Source organism: Physeter macrocephalus, chromosome 8 (genome assembly GCF_002837175.3).
Source record: "Physeter macrocephalus isolate SW-GA chromosome 8, ASM283717v5, whole genome shotgun sequence".
NCBI classification, from domain to species: Eukaryota; Metazoa; Chordata; class Mammalia; order Artiodactyla; family Physeteridae; genus Physeter; species Physeter macrocephalus.
In genome coordinates this window covers 46009326-46022660 of record NC_041221.1, presented here as the reverse complement: position 1 = coordinate 46022660, position 13335 = coordinate 46009326, and the positions used below count along the sequence as shown (strand labels likewise).

At 36.0% G+C, this 13335-nt stretch overlaps 1 protein-coding gene across 2 annotated transcripts in view; it reads left to right on the top strand.

Moving 5' to 3' along the window:
• The window catches only part of NADK2 (NAD kinase 2, mitochondrial), a 46383-nt gene extending 34774 nt beyond the window's left edge, over nt 1–11609 (top strand). For both annotated transcript variants that reach the window (XM_024124079.3, XM_007111459.4), the window contains 4 exons: nt 4490–4545; nt 4676–4729; nt 6892–7015; nt 9226–11609. In XM_024124079.3, the coding sequence (XP_023979847.1) occupies nt 4490–4545; nt 4676–4729; nt 6892–7015; nt 9226–9364 (373 nt within the window). In that variant the 3' untranslated portion in view covers nt 9365–11609. The remainder of the gene's footprint in view (nt 1–4489; nt 4546–4675; nt 4730–6891; nt 7016–9225) is intronic.
• The last annotated feature ends 1726 nt before the right edge of the window (nt 11610–13335 follow it).

Sequence of the window (13335 nt, the reverse complement as noted above, 5' to 3'; positions counted from 1 at the left end):
ACACTGGAGACACTGCAAGCTACTTGCAATTCTTAGCACAAGCCATGTTCTCTCTGGGCTTTTTGTTTTTGCTCAATGCAGCTTCTTCCTGCATTGAATGCCTGAACACTCTCCCCTTTCCATCCACTGGCTGAAAATTCCAATCTTCAAACGTCATTTTCTGTAGGAAACCTTTACTTAAGACCTAGTTCCTTTCATAAGCCTAATTAATTGATCCCCTTTTTTGCCCTTACCCAGCACTTTTTCCTCATCGCACTGTTATAGCACTTAGCACATTATTAGTTTCTGATAAGCTCATACCCAGTTAGTTTGAGCAACTTGAGGCACATGGGATGGTGACTAGTGGTTTTTTTTTCCTGCTTAATTTTTTTTTTTTTTTTTTGCGGTACGCAGGCCTCTCACTGTTGTGGCCTCTCCCGTTGCGGGGCACAGGCTCCGGACACGCAGGCTCAGCGGCCACGGCTCACGGGCCCAGCCGCTCCGCGGCATGTGGGATCTTCCCGGACCGGGGCATGAACCCGTGTCCCCTGCATCGGCAGGCAGACTCTCAACCACCGCGCCACCAGAGAAGCCCATCCTGCTTAATTTTTTGTGTGCATAGCACAGTACTTAATACAAAGTCACTTAAATACTTTTTGAATAAATGACTCCATGCTCACAGATACAGCTAAAACAGTGCTTATCAAACTGACTTTAAGTTTGGATGCTTTAAAATTGAGTTTTATTTCCCCTACCACACACTTTATAGTTGAGTCCTGTGTTGATGTTGCATTTAAATAAGTATGGCTGAGACTAGAATTTCAGTCTTCCCTGTGTTGCTTATTAAAGTCTGCTTTGTCTCCCGTGCTCTAGTATAGAACCAACTCTCTCTGTTTCTCTAACTATATCCTGTCCCTGCCACCTTGGTTAACTCAGTTCCTTTTCTTCTCTACTCAGCCCTATGTAACTTACTTGCTTCTAGCATGTTCTACTCTCCTCCCTGTCATAACTGATAATTCTTTTGTTACGATTGCATTTCCCATGTATCTTTTGATCCTTTTTCTCTTCAGAAAGTAGGGGGAGAAAAGAGAAGCCTAGGGGGCCAGAGGGACTGAGGGAAAGTTATATGTTCTATATGTTAATAATTTCAATTTACTGCAGTACCATCTTTGAGCACTTTCTTTGTCCCAAGTAAGTATATTGTCTTATTTAAATTCTCAAAACTACTCTGGAATTAAGTGATTTTATTTTCATTAATAGAGCTTAAAAAGTCTCAGAAGTCAGCTGACTTGCCCAAAGCCATGTGGCTAATAAACGGTGGAGGCAGGATTTAAATTCTGGGCTTCACTCTAAGCTGTAGACCTCATGAGCCACAGAAGGAGGAAGAGCATGGGCAGTCCCGTGTGGGAGGTTGTGAGACACGCCTAGAAGTGTTGCCCATGATAGCCGCTCTTGTTCCTTTAGCTAGAGCTTAGTTACACGTTATGTGGCAAGAGGGGGTGGAAAATACAGCCTAATTATGTGTCCGGGGTCGGGGGGGGAAGAGAGTTCAGGGATTAGCTATCCCATCTTTGCATTTCCAAAAATTCTTGCACAAGACATAGGATGTAATGGTTATGTTGCATAGCAAGTGTCTCTGCACTGTAGCATTCTCGTCTCGGTCCTCTTCCCAGTGTGGAATGTGATCTGTAGCACACACTAGGAGAAGTACCACAGAGCGGGATTATTTATGTTTCCATGAGTTCTTAAGGCTGTTGCCAGTCCTCCTCCTCCATACATTCCGTCCTAGCAGACATAATTAAGGGTGAGGAGGTGTTCTTAAGAGAAAGTTTTACTAGCTGATGAAGATATGAGACTCTTTGTCTTTCAATTTGGTTGTCTTTAGTAGAACTTATATCCAGTTTCAAATCAGAACTCTTAGAATGGTGAAGGTTGTAGATCTAAGGAAAAAGTTGTGTGCTAGCTAACACCTGCTTTGGCATATGGTTTGTCTTTGATGTAGAATGTAAACTACTCCTAAAGGTAGAGTGAATTGGCTGAGATTTAGATTACAACCACAGGAAATTAGTTTTAATTTAACCCCAATTCAGAGACCTTAGTTTTTGTGCTGATTTGTGGTATATCTAATAAGTCATAGTTCTAGGAATGTTAGAGCATGTCTTATAAGACTTCTGTTCTCTTAAACTAAGTCTTAACTACAATAAGGAGATATAAGGCCTTAATATCTTCTGCCCTAAACATATTTTAATTCAGTGGCACCCTAATAAGGAGCTTATTTTTATGTGACTTTTAATTTAAAGTATAATTCCAAAACAGTATCTTTCAGTAATGGGTATATTCAGAGGAATTAGAGTATAACTCATACATATTCCTTGCATTTGACATTTTCATTCAGTGTTGAGTTCTTGCTGTGAGCCAGGTAGTGCCCTAAGTGTGTTATGTCTTGTAGTGTATGACAGTAATGTGAATGAGATAGGTTTTGTGAACCTCATACTAAACAATAAGGAAGTCAGAACACTCAAAGTATTTTGCTTTATACCACATAGTAAGTATGAGCAGAGGTACAGAGGCGAGAATGAGCCTGGGGTGTTTGGAATGTGAAATTGGAGGACAGATAATGGTGAAAAATAGGAAAGGCAAGGGCCAGATTTTAGATTTTTTTTAGCATAGGGGTGTGGTCTGTGAATGACCCCAATTTTTTAATGTAAAAATTTGTGTATCTGCATTTTTCTTAAGAGAATGTCCAAAATGTTTTCATATTTCTCAAAATGTGGAAGCTATTGGATTAGAGGGGTATACAGAGTATTAAGAGCCACTGAATTAGGTCTGGAGTTGTGTGACTATGCAACGTTATTCCTGTTCGTGTGGATTATCTACTGAGAAGAGTGAGAAGAGTTAGAGGCAGCAGAATTCCAAATTACCTGGAAGAGTTTTTTTTAAAAAAACCTTTCCTTGGGGCTTCCCTGGTGGCGCAGTGGTTGAGAGTCTGCCTGCCGACACAGGGGATACGGGTTCGTGTCCCGGTCCGGGAAGATCCCACATGCCGCGGAGAGGCTAGGCCCGTGAGCCATGGCCGCTGAGCCTGCGCGTCCGGAGCCTGTGCTCCGCAACGGGAGAGTCCACAACAGTGAGAGGCCCGCGTACCGCAAAAAACAAAACAAAACAAAACAAAACAAAAACCCTTTCCTTAACCATCTTTTTAGACCCCAGCACAGAGCTTCTTTTAAAAGTTATTCAGGGACTTCCCTGGTGGCGCAGTGGTTAAGAATCCGCCTGCCAGTGCAGGGGACACGGGTTCTAGCCCTAGTCCGGGAAGATCCCACATGACGCAGAACAACTAAGCCTATGCGCCACTACTACTGAGCCTGCACTCTAGAGCCCACGAGCCACAACTACTGAGTCCGCCTGCCACAACTACTGAAGCTCATGCACGTAGAGCCCGTGCTTCTCAACAAAGACAAGCCACCCCAGTGAGAAGCCTGCGCACTGCAGTGAAGAGTAGCCCAGCTCGCTGCAACTAGAGAAAGCCCGCGCGCAGCAGCAAAGACCCAATGCAGCCAAAAATAAATAAATAAATTTAAAAAAAAGTTATTCATGTTGTGTTAACATTTGTTCTTAAGTGGTTAAGCAAGGCATCTTGCTAGTAAAAGATTTCTCATCTTCAGAAACTATTTTATAATTTGAAGAAATACACATTTTAAAATTTGTTAAATAATACAAAGAGTATACAACAAAAAGTCTCTTTCATTTCATATCTCTAGTACTAATGTCCAGATATAACCACTCTGTATATGCATATATTTTTTTTAATATAAGTAAAACAGGTAAGTTTTATGCACACATACACACCATATAATGCTTTTGGTTTTTTAACTTAACATATTGTTATCTTTCCATTATCAGTACATATAGTTGTATTTTAGCCTTTTTAATATCTACATAGTATTCTACTGAGTGGCTATAATATAATTTATTTACCTGGCTTCCTATGGTTTTGCTATTATGTGCTTCCCAGTTGTTTTGCTATTATAAACAATGCTTCAGTAAATATCCTTGTATTTGTCTTTGTGTATTATATGTACAAATATATTTTAGGATAAACTACTAGATTGAAGAATATGTTCATTTTAAATCTTAATAGAGCAGAATTGCCCTCCAATTGCAATTTCTATAATTCCATTAGTATATGAGAATACTTCTTTTCCCATACCCATGTCAATACACTGTCAGTTTTTAATCTTTACAATCTGAGAAAAATCTTGTTTTAATTTTTATTTCCTCAAGTATGAGTAAGATTGAACATTTTTTTCATATAGACCCATAAACTATTTGCCCATATACTTTGCCCACTTTTTAAAACTGTATAAGGTGGCTGTTGTCTTTTGGTCATTTTTTTTTTTCCTGATAATTTCTAAGAGTTCTCTGTGCATTAAGTAGATTATTCCTTTTTCATTTTTCCTATGTTTTTAGAACTAAAATAAGAAAAGATGTATATGGTGTTTGTTTCTAGGTCATTCAATATTAACAGGGTTGCACCTCAGGCTGTGGAAGATGTTCTAAATATTGGTGAGTACCAAATAGCTCTTATATGTTACTATTATAATATGCTAAATATATTTCATTGTATGTTAGCTGTATTGCACATTATAAAATATTTTATTTAATCAAGATATTTCCCCCTTTCCTTTTTCAACAGCAAAACGACAAGGAAATTTAAGTCTTCCATTGAACAGAGAATTTGTAGAGAAAGGTCAGTGACCAATGATCATAACTACTAACACTTACAGTTAAGTTCTGTACATATTTTGAGGATGTTATTGTGAAGTGTACTTGTCTAATTAAGCAAAGCATAGTACTTTTTTGACTCAAACATGCTCTTAATACAATACCCCTTAAAATATATTTTAAACAATAAAAAGTTTAAAGCTGGAATTTTATATTATGATTTTTGTCAACCATGGAAATATAACCTCTGTGTCAAAACAGTGTGACTGCAAACATGTCCTGGGGGATAGGAAAATGTAGAAAAATACACATCTGGAAATTAGGATATGCACACCTAAACTCAGTGTGCCATTAATATCCTCTAAATGAGAAGGAATTCACTGAGCTCTGATTGCTTACCTTCACATTCACTAAAGTGTTCTCTTTAACCTTCTCCTATATATATCCCTGCCCAGTTGTTTCAGGGTTCCTTTAAGAGAACCAGCACAGTTGGAGAAAGGATACTGATCAGCGAATTTGAAGACTAGGTTCCAATCCCAGACCAGCCAGTCACTCACTGTGAAACGATGGGCAAGACTGTTTCTTTGCTCCTCTGCTTCCTCAACTGTGGAATAAGAGAGTGGACGTAGATTGCTGGGACATAGGAATTTTTCAAATTTATTTGTTAAATTTTATTTTTAAAAAATATTTAAATTCGTAAACTGAAAACCACATTCATTTGATTTGCATATGAAATTATAACACACTAAAGTCTACTCATCTGCTAGGATCATTTTCAAAAGTATGGACCTCAAACTAAAGCTAAATCGTGCTTTCTCTGTTTAATTGAAGAGTATCCTAAGATTTCAAGGTAAATTATTTTTAAAAAAACAACAAAAAAATCCAAACTTGTTTATAGTTGCATCTATTTACCTATGCTGCAACTGTCATCCATAAACATTTGAGTTTGAGAGTTATCAGAACAGACATGTTCTTACTGGTCGCTTTTAAAATGATTTTGCAATACATGATAGAGTATATTAACAGTGTGAGTTCATTTTATTTATATATTTTGGATTCTCGCAAGACTTTCTTTGTTGGGGAGATAGTTTGTCTTTAAAATATAGTTTGTAAACAGGACTAAATCTCTGCGGTTACTTTCAGCTCTCTAAAATGGACTGTTTTCTCCCTCTCTCAATTTGAGACCTAAAAGATAATTTTAATCATGGCTTTGAGCTAGAATTAGTGTTAAATCTGCATCAAAGAAAGGAAAGTTAGGTATTTATAGTAATTGATTCTTCATTATATAATTTAACTTAAAGCATAATGTATATAAAACTGAAATTTATATCAGGTATACAAATTAATTTAAGAGTATATGTAAAATACAGTGATTGATTTTTCTTTTAATAAACATACTGCTTTACTGAATGAATATTATTCCTTTGAAGATTTGACTATCTTCAGAAGCAATAGTGAATGCCAATGGTGCAGTCGCTGTTACAGACACTTCATTTAATTCAAATGAAATTTTGGTATATAAGGTAGATTATCTAATAGTCTTGCAATGTCTTTTAATGGGGTACTCAACTAAATGTTCTTTCAAGCCCAGTTTCTTTGTACAGTTGTTTTTAACCAGTTTGTGCTCTGCATGCCAACTCTTGTGTGCCTCTTGGTTAGAGAGAAAGCAGATCCGAAAGACTTCTAGAAATATCTTGAGTAATAGCAGTTTCATTATAGAAAGCATATTGCCTGCCATTGTTTGAGACTGAATTTTATATCAAGACTATTAACTTGTACTTATGAACTCTTTGACATGGTATTTTGTAAAGGAACTTATTAGCAAGAGATTATGGCAACTTAAGGTCCATTTTCGAGTGCCTCAAACTAGTTTCTCTTTTTTTGTTTGATTACTAGCTTTATAGGTACCCCCCAACCCCAGCCAAATGTACCTATTTCTGCTATATTGTGGGTGATGTAGGCTTCTGTGGGCTAATCTTGGAACATACTCCTCATTTATAAGCGTTTTTTTGTTGGTTTTTTTTTTTAATGGAATGTGTTGTGAGTTCCAAGAAACTTGCTGCCAACCAGACCTTTGGAATAGAACTGTGCTTGTAAATTGGGGATGGCATCCATTTTCCTTTTGCACTTCTCAGAAGTAACTGTCTTTCATCGAATGTGCTAATATTTGTTTTTTGTCCTTTATAGTAACAAATGAATATAATGAATCGCTGCTCTACAGTCCAGAAGAACCAAAAATACTTTTCAGTATTCGAGAACCAATAGCAAACAGAGTTTTTTCAAGCAGTTGTCAGCGTTGTTTCACCTCAAAGTAAGCTTCCAAAGTTGTCTTGTGGCTGTTTTCCTCCCTTGGAATTATAAAGCACAGTTGGCTTTAAAAGTGTTCAATTTCATTAAATTCACTCCTTCAAACTTAATCTAGCAGGGAAAGTAGAACCTATAGAACTAAAGAGGTGTCATGCTAACCTGGCTAAAGTAATATTTTGTCTAAAACTTAGGGTTCCATTTTAGAGAAACTAAAATTTAAGTTAATAGAAAGGAGAACATAGTTATTTAATTGGGTGATGTGGGCTTGTTTGTTTGTTTACTCTAGTAAGACACAGTAAGATCGAATTATCACTTCAAAAGAAACTGACTGGAAAGCAACTTTTTTTTTCATATGCTGTGGCATAAAAGCAGGACATGCATTCATACAAAGTCTAACCTGTACAGCAATATAACTTTAGAGTAGGATTCATTGCTTTCAGCTTTTCCCTAAAAGTGAATCCCCCCCTCCCCACATCTATTAAATTTGCCTTGGATTTTTTTTTTTTTGAGGGGAAGAGGATATACAGAAATGTTTGTAATTTCTTATTTTGTAAAGGTTGCCCACTTTTCCAAACTAACAAGAAAACCTGCTATAATTCTGAAAAACTGTCATCTATCTCATGGAAAGCAAAGAACAGTTTAATTACAAATTGCTGCTTATAGTGTGCATATAGGTTTTTGAAAATACACAACTGAATTTTTCCAGGAAAGACACAAAAAAGGAAACTTGTCATACTTAAAAATCACTTTATTATTTGAGAGTTAATTTTGATTAATCAACGAATCTATACTCAGTTTGGGTGAAACTATAAAGATTCATTTAAATGTTTGCTCATATAAGTAGGAGAATAGCTTTATGACTTTGGTGGTTGGAAAATATTTCTTAGCAACAAGATTGATAAATTGAACTACATTAGAGTTAAGAACTTTTGTTAATCAAGACACCATTAAGAAAATAAAAAGGCAAGCCACAGAGTGAGATAGGCTAGCAATGGACTCATATCCAGAATATATTTTTTAAATTCCTACAAGTCAATAAGAAAAAGACAGGCAACCCAGTAGAAAAATGGCCAAAAGTCATGGACAGGCATTTCACAAAAGAGAATATCCAAATGGCTGATAAGTATATGGAAAAATATCCTTGACCTTATTATTCATCTGAGAAATATAAATTAAAACTACATAATATGATACCACACACACCAGAATAGCTAAAATACCAGTTGTTGATAAGGTGGATTAAGTGGAACTTTTATGTACTACCATTAGGAATAGTTTGGAAACTTGTTTGGCAGTTACCTACCAAAGCTGAATATAGTGCATGCAGTGACCCAGTAATTCTGCTCCAAGATATATATCCAGCAGAAATGTATACACTGACAAGAAATGTGTGCACCAAAAGACATGCTCAAGAATATTCATAGTAGCACTATTCCCAATAGGTAAAAACCCAAATGTCCATGAATAGTAGAAGAAATACTTAAATTTGGGTATTTTTGTACAATGCAAGTGTTTTCAGACAGCAATGAAAATGAACACACGGCTGCTACAGGTAATAACATGGATGATTTCACAAACATGTTATTGAGCAAAAGAAGCCAGACACAGGCATACCTATTGTGTTCTTCCATTTATATAAAGTTCAAGAATAGGCAAAACTATTACTACTATGGTGATTGAAGTTAAGATAGTGGATATGCTTGGGAAGGAGGGGCTGGGGGTAGAGACTGGGAGATGGGAGTAAGAGCAGTGAGGGAGCTTCTGGGGAGCTGGGTAACATTCAGTTCCTAATTTGGGTGTTGATTACGCAAGTGTGTTCATTGAGCTGTACCCTAATAATTTGTGCCTTTTCTGTATGTTGTACGTAAATAAAAATTTTATATGAAAATAGTTACATTCGTGCTCACTACTTAAAATACTTGTAATGGTAATAACTCAACATTCAAAAGCCTATGAATTCCATCTGAACTTGTTCACTGATACATGTGTGGGTGAATGGAGCTCTCCTGAACATTTAAGTTTTGAGATTTTTTTGATAATGTACCTATGTATTCACATAGTCACTAAGTCTCTCAAACCAAAGAGCAACTTGATTTTTAAAATCAAGGCCAACTGATCTATCTGCCAGTTTAGATGAAAAGGAAGTGCTTTAAAGAAACTAATTTAGGATTAAGAAAAGTGTTAATATTTAATGAGATGTTTCTTTCTGCTTAGGGTTTGTGTTCGTTCTCGTTGTTGGGATGCCTGCATGGTTGTAGATGGAGGAACTTCCTTTGAGTTTAATGACGGAGCAATTGCTTCAATGTTGATCAATAAAGAAGATGAGCTTCGAACTGTCCTTCTAGAACAGTGAAGGATTTCCTCAGATGACAATTTTGATTACTGGAAAAAATAGTTTTACTGTGGAAACAGACTGCCAGTCATAAGGCTACATTTTTTGGTTATTGTTGAGACTGGTTGGCCTTGGGCTCAAAGGTGATCAAGAAAGTGAGATTTGTATTATTCTTCTGTTGGATTCTGATGGAAAAGATATTCACTGTGTAAGAAAATGGATGGACTAAATTGATTAGAATTCATACCAGTGAAATTTCTATATTGCTTACAGTTGGTTTCCAAGAGTGCTGATATCTTTAAATTTAGAGAGGTAGGCTCCAATAAAAGATTAAATGTTTAGGATTTGAAATTTAACTGTACAAGCTTTTTTTCCTTCCTTTTCCTCCTAACTTTGTGGAATTGGTCAGACCAAACACATCTCATTTGATTAGTATTTTTTTATAGTACCTAAAAGTCAAGATTTTTTAAAAGATTTGATGATGGAGAATTTTGATAAATCCTGACATTGACCTAATTGAAGTAGGTAAATGTGTTTTTTATATGCTAAGAGTTTTCTAATTTCAGAGCACAATGATATTGTTATGACTATTGATTTAAAAAATTCAAACAATCATTTTTGAAATTATAGATGTTTTCATTTAATTGACTGTCAGGTTAATTTTGACAATGCTGGGTGAAATATATCTGGACAAAATCATGACACCGTTTTCAAATGTATTAATTATCCAATAACTATTTTAGGTCTTAGGTAATTTGTTTTTTAATGATTTGAGTGTCTAATAAAGTTCTTCCTTATTTACGACTATCTAACATGGATTCAAAGACTAAAAGGATGAACTAATTAGACATATTCTATTAGGAGTTTGGTAAAACCTTTAAAAAATATTTTCATCTAGTGTAGGAGTATTGTCAGAAAGAAAATGGATTATTTAATAAATATGCAAAACACTTTAGTTTTGGAATTGCCTTACTTATTATTATGGTAGTTTTCACCTAACTCATATTCCAAGTTTTACACATTAGCTTTGGAGGATAAAATGTTATGGCTTTTCTTTTTTTCCTGTTATGACAGTTTCTTTACCTAATTCCTGATCTACTTATAAGTAATTCTAGAATTATCACAGAAAGTACCTCTTGCTGCATCATGAGACAATTGGTATTCTCATTCCAGTTATTCAAAGTTGTATTTTTTTTTTCACTTGCTGTTAAAAGCTTTTCTTCAATCACTGAAATATTTATTGAATACCCACTCTGTGCCATGTACTGTGTCAGGTGCTAGATATACATTGGTAAAGTTAACGGACTCTATCGTATAGAACTTGAGTCTAGTGAGCTCAAAAGTAAGTTCTGTGAAAGCTAGGATGTATTATAATCAAATTGAGTGCTCTTAGTTCTGGCAACATTTATCATGTTCTTGTCAAAATTTTTATATAAATGTTACTATACAAAGATAATCTGGGTTTTGTTGTATATCCAGAACAAGAATCTGTTTTGTTTTTCCTTAGTTAAGAGTATCTGCATAGACACTAATAGCAAGGAGTTTACGTGATGCATACAATAAAAATCGGTGTTTTCCCAGAGATGGATCTAATTTCTTGTTTGATTTAAAAATGATATACTTAAGATGCCACCTTAGAGAGAAGTGAAATTCCACACTATAGAAACTCCCTAACAGGTTTAAAATACCTTTTTGACAAAAAAGCCAACTCCATCTTTAATATCAAGGAAATCTGATTGTCCAAAATGGTAACAGAGATCTGTTGAATATGTAACATATTAATAGGTAACCTGCTATGTAAAATTGTTCATAAGCCATATTTTAAAGGTTTTAAATATACTTAATGTGCTTCATTTGTGATATAACTTCTAACATTTCTGCTCTGTGGTGGGGATTTATTTGTAAGAGATGATGAGAGGCAAAGGATGTTTCAATAGCAAAAATGTTTTTATGCATGGGTTAACCTTTTCATGGCAACTACATGTGAATAAAATTAAACCATTGTTATCTTTTATTTTTTAGTTCATTTCTTTAGCTCTTATGGGTCATTATTTGAAAACCAGATTTCCCCAAAATGTTATGTTTCAAGAGTTTTTTCCCCACTGCTATGTATTACTCTGTGCGCTTTGACTTCATTCACTGCTAATGTGACACAGTGCTTCTTGGTAAATGTAAACTCTTCAGATAATTTTGAGTTAATATTTTTGATGCTCCATATGTATTTATATTCATGGCCCTAGTAAATCATATTACATGAACTGCTGAACTAGAAAGAGGAATTGTTTATTTCAAATGTAATTTATTCTTGTTAGCATTAAAAATAACCATGAAGGATTAGTGTACTGTAAGTCAATAAGAAGGCTTATGTAAGTTTTCTACATGAAGGAAGGTATAAAGAGTATTTTTTTAAGTGTCATGGGCTTTATTTTATGATAAAATTTTTGGAAAATTACTGACTAACCAAGGAGGAGCTAAAAGGAAAAAATAGGAAAGAATGTTTTAAGTGTTAATTTGAATATTTTATAGGATAGCAAAGGCATGGATTATAAATAATTTTGTTCTCCCATTTAAAAAAAAATCAAACATCGTTAAAAAAAATTTTTCAAAACTTGGGATCCTGAAGACTGTTGAAGAGATCTATCTGAACAGTACACAGCTTTTTATACCAGTAGATTGTGAGCTCACTGGGAGTAGGGATTATGAGTTCTGATTTGTACCTTCTCCCAATGAATACTTGAAAACTGGCATAGCTAGAGAAGAAATTGCCTATTATGATAATAAATAATGGTTTTACTCTGCTGAAACAACATTCTTAGGGAGACTGTGTGTGTGTTGGGGGGTGATGTATGGATAGTTGAAGTAAGTAGGACAGTATTTGAGAAACAGGTTTTTACAAACCGTTTTTTAAAAATTTTATTTTTTATTTTTAAAAAATTTTTTTAAAAATTTATTTTTGGCTGCGTTGGGTCTTTGTTGCTGCGTGCGGGCTTTCTCTAGTTGCAGCGAGCCGGGGGCTCTTCTTCGTTGCGGTGTGCGGGCTTCTCATTGCGGTGGCTTCTCGTTGCGGAGCATGGGCTCTAGGTGCGCGGGCTTCAGTAGTTGTGGCACGCGGGCTCAGTAGTTGTGGCTTGCGGGCTCTAGAGCCTAGGCTCAGTAGTTGTGACACACGGGCTTAGTTGCTCCACGGCATGTGGGATCTTCCCGGACCAGGGCTCGAACCCGTGTCCCCTGCATTGGCAGGCGGATTCTTAACCACTGCGCCACCAGGGAAGTCCAGAACATCATTTCTTGATGAAATGATTCTTCACAAAATCATTCTATTAGGTTGACCAAAAAGTGCCTTCGGTTTTTAAGTAAAAATAAAGACACATTTTTCATTTTCACCAAGAACTTTTTATCTTTTTGAGCAAAGAACTGTTCCAGTTGCCTTTTACAGTCTCCCAGGAATGGAAATTTTTTCCATTGAGAGAATTTTTTAAAGACTGAAATAAATGGAAATCCGAAGGTGCAATGTCTGGTGAATACAGCAGGTGAATCAGAACTTCCCAGCCAAGCTGTAACAGTTTTTGCCTGGTCATGAAAGAGACATGCAGTCTTGTGTTATTCTGATGGAAGATTATGCGTTTTCTGTTGACTAACAACCCGCGTCCCCTGCATCGGCAGGCGGACTCCCAACCACTGCGCCACCAGGGAAGCCCATGTTGACTAATTCTGGATGCTTTTCGAGTGCTGCTTTCAGTTGGTCTAATTGGGAGCAGTACTTGTTGGAATTAATCATTTGGTTTTCTGGAAGGAGCTCCTCATAGAGGACTCCCTTCCAATCCCACCATATACACAACATCACCTTTGGATGAAGACCGGCCTTTGGTGTGGTTGCCGGTGGTTCGTTTCCCCCACGATCTCTTCTGTTCCATATTATTGTACAGTATCCACTTTTCATCACCTGTCACAATTTGTTTTAAAAATGGAATGTTTTCATTACATTTCTGTAG